This window comes from Psilocybe cubensis, chromosome 1, assembly GCF_017499595.1.
Source record: "Psilocybe cubensis strain MGC-MH-2018 chromosome 1, whole genome shotgun sequence".
NCBI classification, from domain to species: Eukaryota; Fungi; Basidiomycota; class Agaricomycetes; order Agaricales; family Agrocybaceae; genus Psilocybe; species Psilocybe cubensis.
This window is the reverse complement of record NC_062999.1, coordinates 4,278,621-4,301,592: the sequence shown is the minus strand read 5'-3', so window position 1 is coordinate 4,301,592 and position 22,972 is coordinate 4,278,621. Positions and strand designations below refer to the sequence as shown.

General features: G+C 45.7%; 3 protein-coding genes across 3 annotated transcripts; 1 reads left to right on the top strand and 2 right to left on the bottom strand.

Moving 5' to 3' along the window:
* Positions 1–13,795: 13,795 nt before the first annotated feature.
* JR316_0001445 (putative U3 small nucleolar RNA-associated protein 18) lies at positions 13,796–16,131 on the top strand (the record flags this gene model as incomplete). Its single annotated transcript, XM_047887249.1, has 5 exons — positions 13,796–14,071; positions 14,135–14,791; positions 14,872–15,578; positions 15,631–15,832; positions 15,940–16,131. 5 exons carry the CDS (start codon positions 13,796–13,798, stop codon positions 16,129–16,131), a joined length of 2,034 nt encoding a protein of 677 aa, XP_047754995.1.
* Positions 16,132–16,463: 332 nt separating this feature from the next.
* Positions 16,464–18,757, bottom strand: JR316_0001444 (uncharacterized protein; the record flags this gene model as incomplete). The annotated part of the gene is made up of 3 exons (XM_047887248.1): positions 16,464–18,269; positions 18,331–18,684; positions 18,740–18,757. 3 exons carry the CDS (start codon positions 18,755–18,757, stop codon positions 16,464–16,466), a joined length of 2,178 nt encoding a protein of 725 aa, XP_047754994.1.
* A 3,250-nt stretch (positions 18,758–22,007) lies between these two features.
* Positions 22,008–22,947, bottom strand: JR316_0001443 (Trafficking protein particle complex subunit 6B; the record flags this gene model as incomplete). Its single annotated transcript, XM_047887247.1, has 5 exons — positions 22,008–22,042; positions 22,097–22,190; positions 22,250–22,342; positions 22,397–22,514; positions 22,580–22,947. 5 exons carry the CDS (start codon positions 22,945–22,947, stop codon positions 22,008–22,010), a joined length of 708 nt encoding a protein of 235 aa, XP_047754993.1.
* Between the last annotated feature and the right edge of the window lie 25 nt (positions 22,948–22,972).

Sequence of the window (22,972 nt, the reverse complement as noted above, 5' to 3'; positions counted from 1 at the left end):
CTGGAGCATAGACTCCAGAGTCGCTTGTCTCCTCTTGTCTTCGCCATCTAGTCTAGTCTAATCTTGCCTTGCTCGTCAACTACAAACAAACCCATCCTATCCTATCCTATCCTTATATTCATATATACCCTTTATACACACCCAACGTCCCATGTATCATTTTGACATTCCTCATTGAATATAAAGAAAAAAAAATTGAATCCACTTCGTGAGAGGGGACTAGGAGAGGGAATGTAAGATTGATTTTATAATTTATTGATATCGCACTTAGACTTGGAGTAGTCTAAGTTTTGAGTCTGAGTCTTGGGTCTGAGTCTTAGGTCTGAGTCTTGACAACTGAAGTCCACGGAGGTCGGGGACATGTAAACCCACTCGTAAGCCGGCGGCTACACTTACACATTTTACATCGCACAGCTAAACATTTAACAGAGACCCGGTCTGAGAGAATTTATATAACTAATAGTAATACCTAACCCACTGCCTGCGCACCCGCACCCGCACACGCGTACCCGAGAACTCGAGGTCAAGGCGTCATGTCATAGTCAAGGCACCGACCCAAGTGGCAAATTATCCTAATTCTCCTGGTGCCGGCGGCTTTGAGAATGGGATTCGGGCGTAAGTATATGCCATTTATAAATAGATTTTATCATCAGTAGACACTGGACACTGCACGCTGCATGAAGAGCTATAGTACTATAATGTAGCGTTTGCATTTGTGATATGCTTGTGAAAAGCGGTGTATACGAAGCGACGGACGCGTATACGTAGTTGGGGTTAGGATTTATATTTAGCGCTTTAGCTGTAAAACTAAAAGAGATGCGATATATCGTGATTCGTGTGATTATGTGTAGTAGTAGTAGGTCGATCTACTGTTGCCCAGTCTCAGGACATGTACATGTACAAATATCTCAGAGAAACCTTCTCGCTAACTTTTCTATATAGCATATTTCGGCGTATGATTTTGCGGGTTGACCACTGGTGTGGTATCAGACTTATACCGAGGGTGATTACAACACCGTGACTCACGGTGAGCAGAGTATACGGGGGATGGGATGATATAAATTAAACCGCGTCCACGTCCATTTTCCGACCGAGTGATCACTGATTAAGATTATTGATATATCCAATCTCGACTATCAGCACCTCCGAAAACCTCAAAGAAACAAAGTCCGCGCATACCTCCCCCGAGGAAATATTCATGCGGGTTTTGTGAAAATCTTGACCATGACCAGGTTATATTTTTCTTACTCGCACTCGCAAATGTATTCTACCGTATACTTCCTTTCGTTACTTCAGTCACTCGCGCTTCCAGTAGCGATGCGATGAGATTCAAATTACTCACTCACTCACAGTGTACATAATACAGTCTCATGTGAATGCTGAAATATACTTACTTAGTCTGATATCAACCTAGGTATATTTAAAAACAGCTCGTTGATTGTCTTATTCCCAGTTACTGTTAAATCCGATGTGATGTGGGTAAACGCTTAAGTACGTACTATGTATCTACCGGGTGCCAGTGTACATGTCCGCCCGCCTCTTATGGCTGTCCGTTTGCACATTTAATACCAATCTATAAACTTCTTTCCCCATACGTATAAATCGAAATTTTGCTTGAACCCAACTACATACCTTGGTGTCCCGGTTATAGAGAGATAATTTCCGAGCATAGAAGAAATTATCCCGGCCATTGTTTTTGCATGCCCTTCAATTGGAATGGGAGCTGCACAGATATGGGTATGATACCCATACATAAAAAAATTAGTACCATAGTCTGTGACCCTCTCTGCATGTACCTTAATTTTTGTCCGAAGATATAGAGTTGTCCAGATGAATATTACGCGTGCCGTCCTTGCCGTAGAGGCGTGGGAACTCGATTTTTGTCCCGCTTGCAGTGGATTGCTACTTGTGAAGAAAGTAGGACAGTCGTTACAGGATTATAATATTCATCAGGAGCATAAACTCATACATTAAAGTCACATAACACTGCATATAGACTACTCCAATGCAATTTTCTATCTGCAACCTCAACTTCAGGCCTAAAGCCTTAGCACGGCGACTGGGAGTGGTCAAGGCACTCGTCTCAAACTATGAAGACAAGCTATTTCTGTAATCAGCCTGCACAGGAATATATTTACTAATTAATTGGATAAATGTGTATCTTTTTAATGTTCAATCAGCGTGTGTCGATAGGCATACAGGCAATGAACTGTAATTTGTGTCCACATTTGCCGAGATTTGCCGATTCTCACGATGTCTAGGCATGCACGGCATAGACAGAATGCCGAAAAATGACTGTATATCTTCGGGATGAAGAAAGGTAAGAACAATCATATGGGGAACCTTCAGATATAAGTAAGGGAATAAAACATGTATAAAAGGGAGTGTTTGCTCTATGTAAGGGATTGTAATTTGTATATGTGCGCACCAAAACTATATGTATGGTACTCAAAGTTGTATCTGAGGGTGCAACCTATGAATGTATGGATACTGGATTTATATGTTTGGAAGCCATCCTCTCTATATCCGGGACACCAGACTATGTATATGGAATCATGTAGAATTGAGACTTCTATGTATGGGACAAAAAGTTTAACAATTGGTATTAAATGTGCAAACGGACAGCCATAGCCTCTGGCTTGTAACATTTATGTATGCCGACGGTAAAGTAAAGTGCGACTCTTAAATGCTATTTATCGGGTATCAGCTATTTTTAGAACCACACATTAAAGCTTGAAGCTTGAGGCTTGAAGGGTCGCTGAATTTCGAGCGTTTTCGTCGTTTCACAAAGAATATCGTATGTGTATGTACTTGAGTGGGCCGGGAATGCACCCTACGACTACGATTAGCCTATTTACAGAACAGCTCAATTTTCATAGGATATACTTCTGAAATAAGAAAATAATACCATGCATCTGGTACTGCGTACTTGTTCACAACCTCACTCGGTTCATCCATGCACACAATAAATATTCGTATCAACTCGGATAATCGTAATCGTTCCGAGTCGTGTCGCGTCGCTTCAACTTATTCGTTAGACTTAGACAGACATTATAATCGTTTGACACTTGGAGGCACGGGCTACATACTAGAGTCGCTAGTAAGTAAACTTTATATTGCGGTGTTCCAGTCAAAGGAGGGAATGAAAGAGATTTGAATTGTGAAACGGGATTCGCCAGTGTGAAGGTAACATTGCATGAGTCCCCCGTGTCGAGTCCCTGTATCCATTCGATTCGGAGGTCTCGGTGTCGGGGACGACCTCGAGCGCTCTTGAATATGCTACTTTGTATGTTAGCACTTTACTTGGACTTTACTCTAACTCCTCCGACGCTGCGCGTGCATTGGAATTTGGGATCCATGCACTTTCAAAACGTTGAGATTCAAAATGGGTGCAACTCCATCAACTTCCGCAATACTTATGTACTTAGTAGCCCTATTAGACTGGACTTGGTTTGTAGAAATATATCACTGTCCGATTTCACTTCATTGAGCTGGTCTTGAACTCTACGTAGATAAGGGATTTCAACTTTCGACTTTCGTACAGCTTTAAAAGAATGGTCAAAGATTCAAAAAAGCAGAAATTATATTGCGTACTATATGACCGTGGAGCCCGCCAACACGGTCAAATTTGAATCCGAATGATACATGCAGCCATGTCAATGCAACACGCTACCGTTAGTTGGTGGCGCTTCACCGTTCAACGCTTAATGTCCATTTCAGCTCATCGAAAGTCCATTCGAGGTTTAGTGGTCTTTCGTAGCCCATCTGGCAACACCAACGACAACGACAACGACAACACTAACAACAACAAGCAACAAGACCTCAATATTCCCGGAGATTTCGTGACTCCGTATGCTGTTGGCGATTTGGTCAATACAGATCAATATCATTATCAACATGGAACAGAACACGGATGCGTCGCGAGTGTTGTCTGAAGCGAGTACCCTCGGTGTTCAATGGACCTGTGATACTGATGCAATGCAGATTGCACCAACATTGAACAGTGGTGGGTGTCATGATGGTTTGAATTTCGACGCTCATCACAGGCGTACCAAGGCGCACCGCACGGCGCAGTAGGAAACCGTATGAACCAAGATGTTCTGATGGACTATATCAGATAAACTGGATATCACCGCTGCCCTATGACTGTCTTAGTTATCGCATCACGCTTTGAATCACAAGTAAATTTGTGCAAGTACCTGCCATTATAGTGTCTGTCTGTGTCCAGAAGATTCCACATATCCATCAACTCCGTAAGTACCGAAAGACAAACATCCCCATTTTGACTTCAAAATTTATTACTCTGTGAATTCTCAGTTTGTCTTTGTGAGTGATAGCCATCATCAATATGTAGACATGAGGGTCGTAAAATACTACAAAGAGGTAACGCCGTTGTAGAACAATACTTGGGAGATAACTTTACTGCATGATCAACAGAACCTTCGAGAAACAAGAAGCGAGTAAGGTACACGGATAGAATGATCGTTAAAAAGACCTGGCCTAATTGTTCATTGTGAAAGGCACCATTCGAGTTAACTTAAACCCATAAATTGCCACGGAGACTGCTGCAGAAATGATGAAGAGCGAGCAGCCCAGACGATGCGCATGGTAAATAACTTGCACTGCTCTCGAATCAATTGGTGCCCTTTCTTTCGGAATTCATGGCCAGCTTTGAGATATCTCCCATTGGTGAACACAAGATAGACACAACCATATGTGGAAGCGAAAAGGTTTATGCATTTGTGCATGGGGGAATAGGTGCTTCGAGTTTTGAACTCGTAGTCGGAATTTCGGAACCTTGCGAAAGCATCACTGTTCGTCAAGGTGGCGTCAATGCGAAAGGTCGAAGTCTAAGTTTCAAACAACTCCCGTATGTGCTTTCAGTTAAAATCAATTGCGAGCATTCCAGTCCAAGACAGCCGCTGACTCGCCGCAAAAAAGATTACTAGATGACATTGATCATAACCCCAGAAAGAGACGTGGCGGACCCAGAAAGCAGGAGACCGAAATGATAGCAGAAAAACCTTCCACAGCACGAGCAGGACATTCAGCCACAGCGTCTCAGTTTAGCGGGTTCAACGAATTCAGACCCATGTCAATGAAGAAACTCCTCCTTGAGACATGCATGCTGTCATAGTTAAACATCCAGTTCAGCCAAGCTCGACGAATGCGCAGCGATCTGAACAAAAGGCCGCACAAGGCTCGTAGACAATACTGCGCGTGGATAGTCATAGAGACTCGGTGGTGGTGACGTCGTGGTGCTATGCTTGCGGTCGATATATTTGAAAAGTGCACCGCGATCTCTAACCAAATGTGACATATCCCAGTCCGATGGGATCCTCTGGATCATGACAAGACAAAGCAAAGACGGTTTTAGCTGGGCGGTGGGTCCGGCTTTTGGTGTCTTTGCAACATCCAGAACGCCTTTCGGAAGTTGTTTCGTGGTAGCAGCCAAAATGAACTGGTTGCGGAGTGGTCCGGTTGATTACAATGTGACTGTAACACTAGTTTACTTGAATGCGTCACATCAAGGCTTTGTCAGGTTTGCTAACTTATCTGGAGGGTGATGCTAAGTCTAGGGTTACGGTTATGTAATGGATAACCTTACTTGGCGGCTTTGGTCCAAAGTCGGACCGAGTGTGCGATGACAAATGCGAGACGGTAAGCGCCGATTAGCACTTAGCGCGATGCGCTGTTGAATGGAATTTTTTTGTTTGTTGGTTATTCGTGATCTTCTCGTCATCCGAATTTCCCTCATGGACAGTTCTGGCAAGTGAACGGGTCCTTCTCAAAAGAAACAAGTTCCGCCGGCTGACAGAGAATGAGGAGTAAACATGATCAGAGCTTTGTATCTGCCTATCATTTTGCCCTTGAAAGGATTATGCGCCCTGCCGATCTTACTGTGTATCCACACTTTAAATCAGTGGAGACGCCGAAGCTCTGTACAGATATGAGCTTAGCATAGAATATCGTGCGTTTACGATGAATTGAATTGCAAAGTGACAGCGAGCGCCGCATGCTTCCGAGTCGCACCACTTTTCTTCCTTTCTGTATATCATCGCTGTTCAAAGTTGCTCAAAGGGATCAGGATCGCACAAAGGCCTTGGTATCAATGGCGTTTATCACGTTTTGATCCCGAACAAAATTTACAGTAAAACTTAAGAGTACCTTGCACTGCTTCCCACTCCCAAACAGTGAAGATCAATCTATATTTATATATATGTGTGTCCTATAAAAAGCCGCACATTGTGAAATTTCGCTTTGGTTACAATGCATTCATATCTGTGTAGATTTATTTTTAAGCCTCTACGTGAATGCCACTCACATGTACAAAATCCCCATGTGTCTATTCGAAGAACATTCCTTTATGCGGTAATATATTCGGTCTACCGCTCGTCCGGCCGTCTTTGATTTCATACAATAATATATTAATACATGTATATGTCCCAGACGCCGCTGGGGCCGAGTCTCAAGGACGATTACTTACAGTTACAAGCGTATGTAAGACTCACTTCGGTATAATGTTCTGTCAAAGTCGAGAAAGGCGTTCGCATCTAAGTCTCTCAAGCACACACTTTGAAGATCCGTGCAAATGATGATGATTAATTCAAGAATCATCCAGGGCGATGAACTTTACACCACGTCTACAGGCTCGGACCATTATATTGTGTTTATGTTGTTACATCTTTTAACGCCTTTAGATTGTACATACAATATACACCCTGAGACGGCCGCCGTGCTAAGCTGGCATCGCCAAAAAAGTCATCGGTGGATCCAAAACGGTTTGAGGGTCCTTCTATTCATATACTCCGCTGCGAACATTACTACCACAATTGTATAACATCATAAACGCGGGTCTACTTGGGATCCAGAAGTTTAACGAGTTCTCAAGAAGGCCTTACGAGCTCTGTAGCAGGATAATCTCAAAATGATGGCATTGAAAGCTACCCTTCCTGCTTTGAAATTGAGACTACTACTAGATCATGCCAAATCCAGGCCATTTATGGGTTTGTCAGAAATTAAGAGAATCAAGAATCAAGATAGTCGGATGATTGTTCAAAGACATCAAAGGGAAGAAGATTCAGAATAAGGGACAAATAGGCCGTTTTAATCATTCGTGGGTGTATATGTTTCAAAACAAACTAAAGGGACTTCCTGGCGGTTGAACCTCAGTCCCGTTGACTTGCCACGTTGCACTTATTGGTACATAATTATAAGCTAGCCTCAGGTCTAAGTCAAAGTGTTTGCACGATCAAATATACGAGATGACAAGTAAATTGAACTGTTATGTAGTGATGCAGAAACACCGTTTGCTCTCTGACACAGAACGTATCAAACTCACATCAGCAACATTGACGTTCTCAACACACCAAATTTCCCGCTCGAACTTACTTTTGAATTTTCACAAGCTGCACATATGTTTTTTTTTTGATCAAATACATGTCATTCCTGACTTACCGTCGAACCTGAGATATTCTTCCGAACGCCGACCGCAAGATGACTTATTTTTTTTTTGCTTCCGGGTAGGAGCCCTGTATTTCCATTTATGTAACTACAAGTCCCATCGTTCGAGCTTCTGCGCAGTCAATCTATATATCTCGTTTGGCTACGTAGAGCAAAAATTTGATGATCGACCAGGTCCAATCCAGTGGAGGGCGTACAACGGCCGTTTTGCTATTACAGACTAACTAACTTCTGTAAAATTGTGTTTCGACATCAGACGACAAAAAACCACGAAGCTACCAGCTTTCCCGAGTCATGTGTGGTCTCGCCGAAACGTACGTGATCTTCTATCTAGAACGAACGTACGACTAGTGTTATAGCTACATATGCGAGCCATATTTGCGTGGCGGGGTGCTTTCCGACTGTTACGAAATGCGAAATGATAAGGTGAGCGTTCCGGGGGATGGATCTGCAAAACCAGTCGAACTCGTGAGGTGTCAACACCCGCCTTTCGACCCTGGATGTGATGAGTACTAATCTCTCGCGAGGCTCAAAGGGAATCACTCAGGGAAAACAAACTTCAAAGCAATAAGAAAGTGGTGCATTTGCGAGTAAGCTATTCCTCAGTCAGTCAAAACGGTTTTCAATCATTGCTCAATTGAGAATGTTGAATCGAGTGGAGCGCGGAAGTACCACGGCGAGTATTGAAAAGATGTATAGAAGGAGCCCCAAGCTAAAACTGTCGTATTTGGACATTATGCGAACAGGGAGAAGGGCGGAGAAAGAGGATCGCACGACGCAGAAGGGGTCAAGCTCGCATGCCCCAACTGGTGTGGTTACAAGGGAAAGGAAGAAATGTCATTACAAGTAATAGACTAACATGCCGATTGGGGAAAACCTTGCTTAATACGTACGCCTATGGTTGGACACCCATTACTGCATTCATCGACGTCTTGACCGACCCAAGTCATCCCACCAGCCCTGAAATAGGTGAAAAATTTATTTGAGAGGGAGGGCCGGGGAGTGGTACTGACATGGCCGGATGTGCGAATAATTGTTAGTTGGCTTCGGGAAGTGTGAAGTGTAGAACCGAACCGAACCAGTCGAGTCAAAGGTCGAGCAGTCGACGTTAGTCCCCCTTCCCACTGGTATGCTATTTCAGGGAAGGAAAAAGAAGACCACATAACAGGGGGGTTCGTAAGAAATAATAGATAATATACAGGCTTACTGTCGCCGCCATCTGGCAGATAACTAGGTTAGTATCATTCAATCTAACAAAGATGCAGATGCCATACTTACGGCACACGTTGATACATTTGACGGCTTGCCGTTCCATCGAGGACGATTTGAGTTATCCTCCTCGATTTCTCATGTTATCCATATTTGGCCCCATCAGGGCTTGTTTGATCCAAGGACTTGATAGCGAGAGCGAGACTTGAGTGAAAGATGAAATAGGCATTGTGGCAATTGCTTACCGGAGCATGTCACCCCCCTGAATACTTTTTGGGTCTCTACCACTCTGGAAGATATTTTAGAGTCGGCCTTACGACATTCAATTTCAAGTCCCCTACCACCAAGACCGAAAAAGAAATGTCGGCCATTTGGGGCTCAGTCCCCAATGTCATTTGCGGCTTTGGGTCCGCTCACCAGGAATCACGATAAAATTTCGGTGGCAGCTGATGGCGCCAAATCCGACAAATAAAGCTTCAAAGGAGACGACGGAGGATTTAGATCGAAAGGAGGCAGGTAAGCGCGGCGATAGTTCTCATTAACAACAATGATAGTGGAAGCCGGATGCTCTGAAGCAGCAAGTTCACGTCGATGTGGATACTTCGAGTGCCAGAAGTATCAGAGCATTGGAGAACCCCTTCCCTTTCAATACGTACACCCTTTCATGATAAAACTCGACGTCAGGTCTTGAGACTTTGATCCTCCATAAAGAAACGGAAACCCGAGTTTGCCTTCTGCCTTTGGAACTCGAGTTCCTTCCGACAAGGTATCGCCCCGGCAGCAGACGTTGCAAAGGCGGGTTCGCAGCAACATTAGCGTTGGGATGTGTCAGTCCGCATTGCTCCTTGTCGACGCTTTCAGGCCACGTAGGTAGGTAAGAAGCATGTCGCCTCGACAGACTCAGCAATGCCCAGAGCAGGCAGACAACAGCCTTCGATGGACGCTGATCCTCCAGCACATAGTTTCCGCGTACGTATACATAGCATTAGTTCACGGTTTGCAAATAGCACTCCAAGATGGCAATCCAGAGTCTGAGAAGCTATGACAATTGGGGTGAAGGCGACATTATGGCAAGAGGAACCTGGAAGACGAGGCGATGGGACTGGTGAGTGTCACGTCGATGGTTCAAGTTAGGAGTCGACCGTTCAACGTTCCTGAGTGCGAAACTTCTCAAGGAGAAACACCGCCACCAAGGGCCACGGAGATTTGAGTACGAGATTAATCCCCACAAGAGAGACAATTGACAAACCCGCAAAAAGAAAGCATGGCACATCCCAACCGACCTTCTTGCTGAGATTGACACGATTTTCAATCTTGGCCATCCCATCAATACCGAATTAGTCCTTGTACGTGAAGGCAATTAGAGCTCTTAGATTTTAAATGGGATGGTGGCAGATCTGGCATGGCATGTGTACTTTAAAATAGCGTGGCGCCAGAGAGACAGAACAGACCAAACGAGACTAGCAAGGGTGCTGTACAATAGAGACAAACTCCATAATATGCCGGCAATCGTTGCATGCCGGAGACATATGTTTTTTTCGCCTTCTCTACGTTCCGTCATCTGGATCGTACACGGAACCGCGAGTCAACCAGCGTTATGGCCTCCTAAGCTACGCATCACATCTCAGAACTTCATCGAGTCAGGCTGCGAGTAGACAGACTGTTGTTCGGCGTTCTTGACTTACCAAGTTCCCTACAAATCGGACCCAAATACAGAGGGAGCGATGCCTTCGAATTTCGCGTTCAAAACGGGGTGCGATGCTGGCGTGAAGCAAGGATGTGTAATATCTCCCCCTGACCTTTCCGAGCCTTCCGGGCGTGTCATTCACTGGAGTTGGATTCACAACATGGATAAGCTCTAAAACAGACGAGTTAGGTTCGAACGTAACCGCTCCTAGGATCGAGGGTCGACCATTTCGCTACAAAGCTAAACCCACCCAGGCTATGAATCGGTTTTGCCAGCGGTAATGGGCGGCGGCCCTGAAAGTTCGACCAGTCATTGTCAATGATACGCTTGTATATTTGTCTCTTCCAATGTCATGGAAGACGTCTTTTGCCGGGTCCATGGGTTGATGAAGCACGAACGCTTCCCCCAGCGCGGTATCAGAAAGATCCTCAAGGAAACCGCCGACATTGGAACTTATCTGCGACCGTTGACAATAATTTTAAAGAAAGGTCATTTTGATGAAAGGGAAGCTTCCTTTAACCTCACAAGCTATGATCATCGAAAGGGCGAACTCTCTGGCAGCTGCCGTGCCAGTTCCACTCCGGGGTCCCGCATGGCATCGGAGTCGCACAAGGTAACCCGAATGTATGTCTACTAATCCACGGATGCTCAGGTGCACGAGGCTACTACAGGCGCAGGGTACACCTTGGGTGTCCACATCTGTTTTTGCTGCCACTTCCATCGCGTCTGTGCTATTCTGATCTCCCTGTGATAAAGTTTGGCGTCATGCGTGGGCGAACTTGATCAATATGATTATGATTATGTGTGCGCGTGTGTGCGTGGAATGTCGGTGGAAGGAGATGGATGGATCCAGTTGCTCCAGAAGTAGGGGTTCCCATGTTCCCTGACGTTATTATGTGCGGCTTGCAATGAAGCTACTATACCTCGTGCATTGCCAATATACTCAGAAGCCAGTCCTGGGACATCGACGTCGACATCCATTTATTCATGACGATAGGGATACCCGTTCTTCGATATATCGCTAGATGTCGTTTCATTCATTCAGCATCATTCCAGCCACCAACACATTTATCATTTTTCAGTTATCATTGCATGCGATATCAATGGTGGGCGATCCGAAAGGTTACAAGTTCCACGGAGGCGCTCTTAATCTGTTGAGAATCGTCGGGGATTAGTTACCACTGGCATGAGCATTGGGGCAGTCAAAGCCGCGCATCTGCTTATCGCTCTGCTCCTTTGAACCGTTCGCCGAGAATGTGCTCCGGACGGCCGCCTGAAGCAAACGTCAGTGGGTGAATTACGCCGGTGCGGTGTTGCGAGGGCAGGGTCCCACGAACGAAGCAGCTGGTCTCTCTCCCATGTCAACTCAGGCTTGACCTTACTAAGTTACTCTGCGCCTATGGAGGGAGCGTTTCCATTACACCTACTATATGTATGTATACAGTTGGAAGGGAAATCATCAGGAGCGTTCCTCCTTCGTATTACCGTGATAGATCCATATTGACGCCGTTTTAAATTTAAATAAATTTAAATCGGAGCAGGGGCATGGGGCTGTTGTGAGCAGTTCGTTAGCTCATACTTGGATCATTTACAACGTACGTCTGAAAGTGACGGTAGGGTTTAGTGAAAGAAGTGAAAAGTAACAAGTGGATACGTACTACTACTAACAGACGCCACGTACTACAAGAACATTCGAACATTCGTAACGCCAAACTTTGACTCCAGAGGGGCAGACGACCCTCTAGAACTCATAAGTTATTAGCGGTTTGGATTGATTTGTGGGGGGTTTATTATGGATTCGATCAGTGCGTTCGATGGGGAGTAATGAAGCGTTTAGGTATGTTTGTAGTAAATTCGGTAGAGACAAAGACTCCACCTCGGTGTTGCATTGAAAAGCCCTCTCCATCTCCGCTAGAACGGACGGGTCTTGTGCGGGGGATATACATGTACATTTACGCACCAGTGCATTTCCAGAAAAATGAATGGGACTTGCGCCTTAGCATTGGCATGCATGCTCGTTCCATAACGACTGCTATAAAATTAATATATTATAGATAGAACTAAGAGTGCAGCGAATGGACTTCGCGACGTGCACATGCGACATCGTGTACGTCCATTTGGGTAAAAATCGACACCATAGGATTAGTTGAGGGAGCCTACCGTATTGCTGGGATGTACGCGGTACATAGAGCAAGTAATTTCACTAGATGGACATGCCGTGAAAGTGTAAATAGAATTAACCAAGGGACTACACTACTTTTGGGGAATATTCCACACACCACACATAGTGAGAAAAAGCTTCGTTTATCCGGCGCCGAGCTTTGAAGATGGTCGAATAGGTGCCAAGCTCAAAAATAAAATAGTGAAAGGATGTCTGGACGTATTGAGATATGCAAGTACAAACAGACTGCGGTTGTTATGGGGTAAGAGAAGAAGCGCATTGGAGTGCATTGAAAAGTCTACAGAGCTTGTGTATGTACATCAGCTTTCCAGGGGGAGCTTGACAAGGGAGATGCGGAGACGATATATACATAGCCGGTACGTCCTGTAAAATGATTGGACGATCTTATACGAAGTAAAAAGACGTCGAGCACTCACCGTGGTGCAAAAGGGAACCTGTAGAGCACTAGGCACTCCAAGACAAAACGAAGCTGATTCACCTGCATCTTTGACCAGGCCTTTGTGTGAGCGGACTCCGGTATGACTGCATTCGCGTATATCTTCAAACAGACGCAAGTCCGAGGATCGCTTCTACGTTTTACAGGTAGAGAAACATCTGAAAAGTGATCTGATTTTCATGCATGCGATGGCTGACCAGTAAACAACTATAGCACAGGAATGTAGAGTAAGACAACGATACATGTTTAGGACCGAGTAAACGGTAGACAAAATTCCGAGTCCCGACATCATAGATTACGGACAGTCAGAGCACAATTGGTTGAGGATCCTAAAATAGCGATAGTAATTACAACGGCAAAGTGCATGTCGGCAGTGAGGTGAACCAAAGGCCCAGCGTTGTTGTAGATATCAGCCGTCCAAGATGAGTGCGCGTGATGAAGAAAAATATAGCACTAGAATTTTAAAAGAGAATCGGCATCTGAAAGGCTCTTTCAAGGCGCCTCAAGTAGAATAGTAGAACAGTCATAGGAGCTTCACAATTAAACGGGACTACATATGGATTTGAAGGCAGTGACCGGTTTCCAACATCAGTCTCTACCGTTCTTATTCTTCTATTCGATACGTATGACCGATTTAAAGGGCGCTGTGCGATACTTATTCACGCAAGTTCCAGTGAGGTGGGCGTCGAGGACAAGATGCATTCAATCTCCGACTGAAAGACTTAGCGCGTCCAAATGGGCATATCACGTGAGTTATCCAGATTTTTTTGTCGAGGCCGGGCAATTTGGGACTTCACCATAATATCCGCACAAAACGATGGCGAAACACGCGCGCAAGAGACAGAAAACCGCTCAGAACAACCATCATGAACCTGTATCGAACAAGGCAGCAAGGTTGGAACTTTTGCTTGATGAAGAGAGCAAAGACGATGAAGAAAGACGACTTGAGAGTATGCTGTTCGGTGTGAAGTTTGTGCCCAAGGGGAAGGGCAAAGAAAAGATGCCAGCTACAACTGATGACGAGGAAGAGGATCTAGATGATGCAGAGGAGGAGGCTGGTGGTAGAGGCATGCAACATCTATTGGATCAGGACGTGTGTTCATTTCGCCTTCTCCGTGTTTAGGGCCGTATACTTACTGCGTTTCTTGTTATATAGTTATTTTTCGTGGATGATAACATGCCCAATATCCAATCTGATGTACCAAAATATTCTACAAGTCATTCGGATTCAGAAACATCTGAATCAGAGCCCGGAAGCGACTTTGAATCCTCCTCATCTACTTCGAGCAGAAAAGCGCTCCCAAAATCTCTGACATCTTCAAAATCAAAACCGCCAGCTTGGATTGATACCGCTGATATTGATTCACGCGCAAGGGTGTCTCTTTTATCTGGCCCGACACGCCTGCGGAAACTCAGGCAAGCAGTCGACGAGGACGAAATTACAAGCCGGGAGTACGAAACCCGCTTGCGTTCTCAATTCGAGCGCATCAACCCAGAACCGGCATGGGCACGCAAGGCACGGGGAAAGAAGGCCAGAGACAGCGACGATGAGGAAGGAGGCCTAGAGCAAGAAGGTCCTGGTGTTAAAGACCTACTTTCTTCGACGACGGGTATTCTTGCTGAAAAAAAGAAGAAAGGCACTGCACCAGTCGTTTTGCCGCAGGGAATATTGGCAATCGAGCGGGTCCGGGACGCGAATCACTCTGTTCAGGGATCTGGTAGCGGAGAAGTCAGAATGTTAGCTTTCCATCCTAAACCTGCAGTCCCCGTTCTTTGTGTGGCTACAGCAGATCGGCGAATCAGACTGTTCAATGTGAGTTCTAGTTGCAAATATATCTCTAAGAGATATTTTGACCTCCTCTTGAGACCTGGGTCTGACTATGACTTTCTCAGATTGACGGACATTTGTCCCCTCTCCTCACTACTATATACACACCATCGCTTCCCCTAATCTCCAACACGAGTGTCCTTTTCCACCCACAGGGCAATAGCATGCTCATTTCCGGACCTCGACCATTCTTTTATACCTACGACCTTCAACAAGGAACAAGCACGCTTCACAGACGCGGACTGTGGGGGACTGGGTTTGAGGATTCTTCCATACTGACCTCATCTAATTACACCGGCGGGAATGCGAAGCGCAGACGGCGAGGTGGAGATAGCACAACAGGTTCGGGTGGAAAGGGCGGGGGCGGAAACACAGAAACAGTGCTTCATTCTGCATTCTCTCCCGCAACGGGATCAATGCTTGCCGTTGCTGGTCGTGGTGGGAACGTACACATCGTGGACTGGAAGAGCGGTGCAGGGCAGGTCGTTGCTTCTCTCAAGTGCTCTTCGAGTGGTGGAGGTGGCGGAGGAGGCGTACAGGGCCTTTGGTGGGTTCCTTCGAGCAGTAGCGGGGAAAATGTGTTGGGGGGTGGTTCACACGCTTCTGCGAATGACGAAAAGCATCTTGCGGTGTTGACCGGGGAGGCGGAGGTGTATATTTGGGACGTTGCCCAGAGGAGATGTGTGAAGCGGTGGAAGGATGAGGGCGGCTACAGAGGTGCTGGTAGAGTGTTTACTGTGGGTGGTGGATCAAATGGATCAATGGCCATTGGGTAAATTGCTTTTTTTTACAAAAAAAAAGCCAATGTTTACATATCTCTCCAGTTCTAGCAGCGGTTTCGTCAACGTATACGGCTCGGACTCGTTCTCTGTCCCTGGAGACGGAACTTTCTCATCTGGATCTGAAAAACCCAAACTGGTCAAAGCTCTGGGGCATTTAACCACACCCATCTCGACGTTGAAGTTCAACCACGATGCGCAGATTCTCGCCATGGCCAGCAAAGATAAAAAAGATTCTATGCGCCTCGTAAGTTTCATTTTCATTTCTTTCGATCCTTTTCATCATACAATATCTTTCCATTTTTACTTCATGGTTTGACTAACTGGCTGTGTGTTTCTCCCTTCTTCTTCTAGGTCCATATGCCCTCGTTGACCGCCTTCAGCAACTGGCCAACGTCAAGCACGCCACTTGGGCATGTTACGGCGGTCGATTTCTCGGCACGTAGCGAATACGTAGCAATTGGAAATACGCGTGGCAGGGTGTTGCTTTATCATCTCAAGGATTATGGCACTGGTGGTAGCTCGAATGGATTCTTTAAAAGTTAATTATACGTACCGGGACAGAATCCCATTTTTGCAGCCTGGCGCAAGGTTTTGCCTATCGGTATTTATTTCGGATGGCACGATATTGTAGCTTTTTATCACCAATTCGAGGGGGTTATGGAGCACACTCGATGCCCTGAGTACGGAGGCATCATAGGAGGGATCAACCATGATTTTGGATGGTTCAAATGAAAAATCAACTGAATTTATTGGAGGAACTCCGATATACTTCCCATATCTCGCCCAAACCTCACTAAGGACTTTACCCATTGAACAAATCAATGCGTTATATTGATCTCTACATTTACATCGAAAGAACATTGAGCCAACCTGATTTAATAAGTCTTGGTCGATGTGACCGATCCTGGACGACTACGCGATCCGTCGCGCATCCGAGCGTACATGTGTCTCCCCTCTGAAAATACCTTTTTATATTGCCAACGAAGTACTTCCAGCTTGTGATTGTTATGCCTGACAAGACTCAAGACATCATCTCCCTGCACGCAATCCTCGTGTGATGCGCGTTCGCTAAGTCCATCGTATTCTTTGGAGAGCCGTTTGAAGTTTTTCTGCATGGAGGTGTAGTTGGCATACAGGGAGTTGTAGTCCGTTTGCAAACGCGCAGCTTCGCCGCGGAGTGATGAACTCGTATTTTGCTCGGAGTAAAGGCTACACTGAAGGTTCTGAGAGATCCTCTGTTGGGATTGTAAGTTGCCTTGGGCGGTGGCCAAATCGTTTCTGACGCCCTGAAGCACCCAGGCATCATGCTGTTGCTGGTTTTCTAGGACCGTAATCTGGGATATCTTGTCGTTCAATTCCGCTTGAAGCTTGTTATTGGCAGCTCGGTCTTCAGCTAATTGCCTTCGGAATTCATCGAGGTCGTTCGCCTGTTGACAAATTTTGGCTTCCATAGTGGCTATTTTGGCAAGATGTTCACCGATTTGCTTTTCCAGGCCCCGTATGTCCGCGAGTCGAGCGGCAGCTTCGGATTCAAGATCGCTGATTCGCAATGTCTTCTGTTCGCTGAGTTCCTTTTGCTCCTCGAGGGCGGCACTAAGGCTTTCAATATCGGCAGCACGACCCTTCTTCTCTTCGTCAAGTTGCTTGTACAAGCGGTTTGGATCGTAGTTAAGTTCCCTCTCGCCTGCCTCTTGTAGCTCCTTCTGTAACTGTTCAATGGTCTGACAAGCAGAAGAACGCCAATCGTCGCTGTCTCGTTGTTTCTCGGTCATGATTGCAAGATCATTCTCCAGATGTTCGATTTTAAGGGTCGTCGTCGTATACTTCGATTGGAGGTCAGACGCCTGTTGTATCTCCGCTTCCAACTTGGATTTAGTGGTTTCAACATCCATGTTGGCCTTCTGAAGTTGTCTCTGCGCGTTCTCTGCGTTGACCTTGGCGTCTCTGGCTTCTTTGACGAGAGAAGATCGATCAGCTTCGAGTTTATCGACCTGTTCTATGAGTTCGGCGTTCTTCTGAGTCAGAAGCATGTTGGAAGCTGAGAGCTCGATGTTGGTTTGTGTAAGAGCGGAAATTTTATTTTCGAAGGACTCTTTGAGCTCTGTAAGGCTGCTGACATCTGCCTGGAGACTGTCGCTGCGTCTTTGTGCAGCAGCGAGCTTTTTGTCGAGAGTCTTCTTGGTAGTTTCGAGATTCTGTACATTGGTCTCGAGACTGGTGATAGATCCTTTCAGAGTGGCAATTTCGCGTTTATCGTTCTCGTCGCGTTTCTGTAAATCGGCAACAGTGCCTTCGAGAAGTTTGACCCTGTCCTGCAATGTGGTGTTGTCCAAGTCAAGCTGCTGCTTGATCGCAGTGATGTTGTCGACCTGTTGCTCCAAACCGGTCTTCTCCGTCTCCAGATTCTTGTTAGACGCCTCGACAGTCCGGAACTTGTCTTGCAGAGTATCATACTCTTCATCTACAGTGTCGAGGTCCTTCTGCAGCTGCTCTATCTCTTTGAGAAGTCGTGCGTTTACTTTCTCCTGGCCTTTGACCGAATCGTGGGCCTGAGACAAAGAACTGTTGAGACGAGCGACTTCTGCAACATGGTCGTCGGTTGCTTTCTTTATGAGAATGCGCAAGGCATCCATCTCTTTGATAGCTTCATCGATCTCATTGAGATGCTCTGATGGTTCGATCTGCCGAATCCAAGGCAATGGTTAGCATATCAAAATTTTGGAAATGTAGAAACGTACGCACACCGAGTATCGAAGGAGGCCCAGAAACCTTGAAGAAAATCCAGCGGCCCCGAAGCCGCCTTGGTTTAGGGAATTTGAAAACGTCTGCTCCGGTTCGATTTAAAAAGTAGGCCGTATATTCGATGTATGGAGACGATGAGGCAAAGTGAGTTTGGCCGCTGCTTAGAAAGACTTGGACGGTAGCCTTAGAAGACTGGGTTACGTTCCTTTGCTGAGCGGATTTCCTCTCCCATTGGACTGAAAGTTGCTCCTTCTCCACTTCGTATGTGAAGATCCAGGTGCAGCCAGGGGTAGATATTCCCGTGGTCAACATCGGTTCCTCTTCGGACTTGAAAGATGAAAGAGCTGTGATATCCTTTACACAAACATCGTGAAAATCTGCAAGTATGCGCATATGCTCAAATACTTACAACTGTCTTATCAGCCATTCCTATAAAACGGTGGACAATCCAGTCTCACTCCAGTGTCGTTATAAATGTCGATGTATTCTGCCGCATGTTTTGCTTATGTTTTACGCAGCACAGATCCGGAGAATCACCAGTTCAAATGCAATGACAGATGTCATGATAATCACTTTACATGCACTGTCCACGTTTATTTTGGAATGCTTTATTGCCCAGCGGCTCATCGAAGGAATAGAGCGCTTATTCAGTCGGCAGGGTACAGGGTATCTGACCTCGTGAGTTCCTGAGACAGTTTTATAATTCAACCCTAGCGCATGAACGAACGTGTTCTACTCACCGACCCAAGTACGCCGCGCCGGTAATAACTTTTGAGAAGCTGTGGCAGGGAAAAAGTAATTGAGAAGATATATAGACCCTAAGGAAGAACCGCGGCAGTTAAACCCAGTAGTCGAGTAATTATTAGGCACCGCGGAACGTACAGTGATCGCAGAGAGCCAGTGAGCGTAGAGTTGTGAATGCACTTCTTGAATGAAGATGTGAGCGGCGGTCGACCGTGAGAAATAGATCGTCATTGAGCTTGGTCGAGCCCTGGTCGTGGGTTTACCTTTGATACGCGCCGACAAGTTCTAACAGGTCTGGATGCGCCATAATTTCTTTCTATAACGACGCCTAGTCATACTGCCCTGGTTGTGCTGGAAATTTAAAACGTCGGTTCAGCAACTCTTCCTGACTATATCCTTGACGGTACGCGCTAATTTGGAGAACGATCAGAAAGAACACAAATATAATCTACTAATAAAGGGACAGGATATCACCTACCTGTGCTAGCAAGCGCACTCGATTCCATGGTATTATTACGATTTGCCCCATCCCCGACAGGGCCTCTCCATCTCGGAGGGTTGAGAATGGCTTTGTACAACCATTTATACGCGCGGAAACACGCGGGGAAATGGATATTGCGGATAGAGGACACTGACTTGGTACGCTACAGACTTCATCAGCGAGTTCTGATAGACTGAATACGTGCTCAGACAAGACATGTTCCGGGTTCTGTCGAGGGCATAAGGAAAGCATTGGAATGGGCAGGACTAGATTACGACTTCGGTATGGCGGATATCCTCCTAATCCAACTCTGTTGTCTGATTATGTTTCAGGACCTGGTAAACCTGGTCCACATGGTCCTTATTATCAGGTAGGTTTATCAGAAACGCCCCATCTCAATCATTATGACTTACTACGGATAGTCAGAAAGGCTAGACCTGTACAAAACATACGCTGGAAAACTTATTGAGGTACGGTTCATTCTGATATCTGCGAATCCCCTCTCCGACACATTTCTATAGTCGGGGCATGCATACCGATGTTTTTGCTCTCCTGATTCATTATCGGAGACGAAAGAGAAGCTGGCAAGATCTGGCTCAAGCGCGTCGTACGACAGGAAATGTCTTCACCTTACGGAAGAAGAGGTGGCCCGGAAATTACGCGCAGGAGAAAAGCATACTGTGCGATTCAATGTGAGCAACCCCTCATTGGAATATGCCATTTAAATAACTCATATCTCGCTGCTCAGAACACAGTTGTACCGTCAAGACCAGCCGGGACCGACCTCATCTTTGGCCAGTTAAAAGATGCCCACGCATCTCTGGCGACTGACCCCATTCTACTGAAATCCGATCTATTCCCTACGTATCACCTGGCCTCAGTTGTCGACGACCATGAAATGGGTATTACTCATGTTTTGCGGGGCGAGGTGTGTTTTAAGATTTAACAATTCCCCTTTACGGGGACTCATCAAGGAAGTTTTAATTTGTAGGAATGGCTTCCTTCCCTTCCACTTCACCTCGATATCTACGCCTCTCTCAAGCTCCCAACTCCAGCCTTTGCTCATATGCCCATCCTTCTCAATCCAGATGGCTCGAAAATGTCGAAACGTCACGGAGATGTGAGAGTGGACGATTTCATTGTCAGTTATTTTTCACAGGTTTGCTCCTTGATTTCACCGTTTGATCGAATTACCTTTCAGAAACGCGGATGGGAGCCCAATGCTGTCCTTAATTGGGCAGTCCTTTCAGGTTGGGGCGTTGATCACTCTGTATCGTCTCAGGAGGGTACATCTCAGCAACCAGACAGTACTAAAATCATGACCCTCGACGAAATGATCGACCAGGTAAAATTTACCGTTATTTTCTGAGACAGCTCTAATAGCATTTCCCTGACTGGCTTTTCTTTCATAGTTCAGTCTATCTGCCATTACCCACCGAAACACTATCCTGGAGAGCGCAAAGCTAGAGTATCTTAACAAACACCATTTGATGCGCCAGGCATCTACAATGAGCGGGCTTCAGTCCCTAGCGGAGCGCGTGCATTCGCAGATAAAGGAAACGTTCCCGCATAGGTACGTTAACCGCATATCTTGTCGTGACCAAATTATGTATTGAGTCGAAAACAAGCCCGTATACCACGATCGATACGATCAAAAAAACTATATCTATCCTCGAGGTGTGTGGAATACATTGTTGCTATTTGTTACTGCTGCCCAACGAATTTGTGTCATATAGGGTCGTTTGTTCAACATCTACGACATCCCAATTCACGCGCCTTACGTATTTGTGGAGCCTGATCTCACTACGACAACAGCAACGTCAATGAGAAGCAAAATTCCTCAACAGGATTACGGTCGGTGCAAGATTTATTGACCAATTTTCCCAATTGAATTTTGTATTTCCAGACCGAGTTATCAAGAGCGTCAAGGCTAAACTCGAGGAATCAACCGTTCCTTGGGAAGATCTCGATATTCTGGATCTCTTACACAAGCAGCGGGAACAACTTGGAGTATCGAATAAGTTGTTTATGAAAGCTTTGAGATATGCCTTGACTGGCATGAAGGTGAGGATGCAACCATTCCTTTTGTTACAAATTTGGATATCTACAAATCTCGCTTATACGTTCTAACTGGTGTCATAGGATGGCCCACCAGTTGCGGATGTCATGGACGTTATTGGGAGGGAAAGGACGCTTCAGAGATTAAAATAACCAATCCTGTTCCTCGGCTGTAAGGCTTGGGCATCGATGAATGACATTTAAATTTGTTGCACCGCTTTGAGCCATTTGCAGCTGATATCGTCTGGACTTGGTCGCTGCGAATCATCTACAAATAATTGAGCAATTACATTGGTGCTAAAAGTGAAAACCTACGTAAGGTCCTTTCATCAGTCACTTTTGGGTGTTGGTATAAAAAAGGCGGCGTACATGGTATATATGACATAGTGGACATTTATGAGCCTTTCGGTAGCTTGATTTGGAATGTACCTATGCAGAGTCGAATGTGAGTGACCTGACCCATTTCATAAGTCGAAAGCTTACACTGAGGCATTGATGTGATTTCTGGAATGACGGCTCCTGTGTAACCTAGCCGTTGAAGCGCACCGCGAATAATGCCTGCAGGCATCGCTGCATACTAAAGGAAGTATGGTTAAGATACACGAAAGCACGTATAGACAACCGGCCTGATCTCACTAGACGGGCACGTTTAATTGCATCGGCACGCGATTCCCATGACGAAAGACGCGATATTGGCTTGAATGAGTTATCTTGGAGGACATACACACCCTACAGAAGGGAAATAAATTAAGATAAGGATTGAGGGCATGATTGAAAACATACTCTGTGGTTTGTCCGCAAATTGTCTACTTGCTTGTCCCAGCAGGCTGCCCACACGTCTTTACATATGAATTTGATGGCGTCCAGTGTCTCAGAGAACATAGCTCTATCTCGACACAATCTAAGTAAATTGAGAATTGTCAATGCATTCCGGAACAAGAACCAAAGCGCATGGAAGAAACGAACCGTTCTGAAAAGTTGGATCCGACATGCATGCCAATTGCTTCTAATCTCTGCCGCACAGGCTCTTCCTCTTCGTCCAGAGCTCCTTTTCCACTGGCGCTCCCTGATTTTGATGTAAGACTGGTAACAGAGTCTCGAGCTGAATCTTTCTTCAATGAAGATGGGACTGGCATAGGGGGTGGAATTAGCCCGGTGTCCACCATTTCTTGTTCTATCTTTTTTGAACGGGCCGTAGCCACAGCTGCCGATTCACGTAGAGTTGCAACCATTTCAATAAGAAAGTAATCCATGACTGCGCCATCTATTTGTCTTATTGGAGGGTCTGCAAGTACAGCGAGGGAGGTGGAAGCCGGAGTCTGATTGGAGGTCATGATTATTCGGGTTCAAGATGTATTA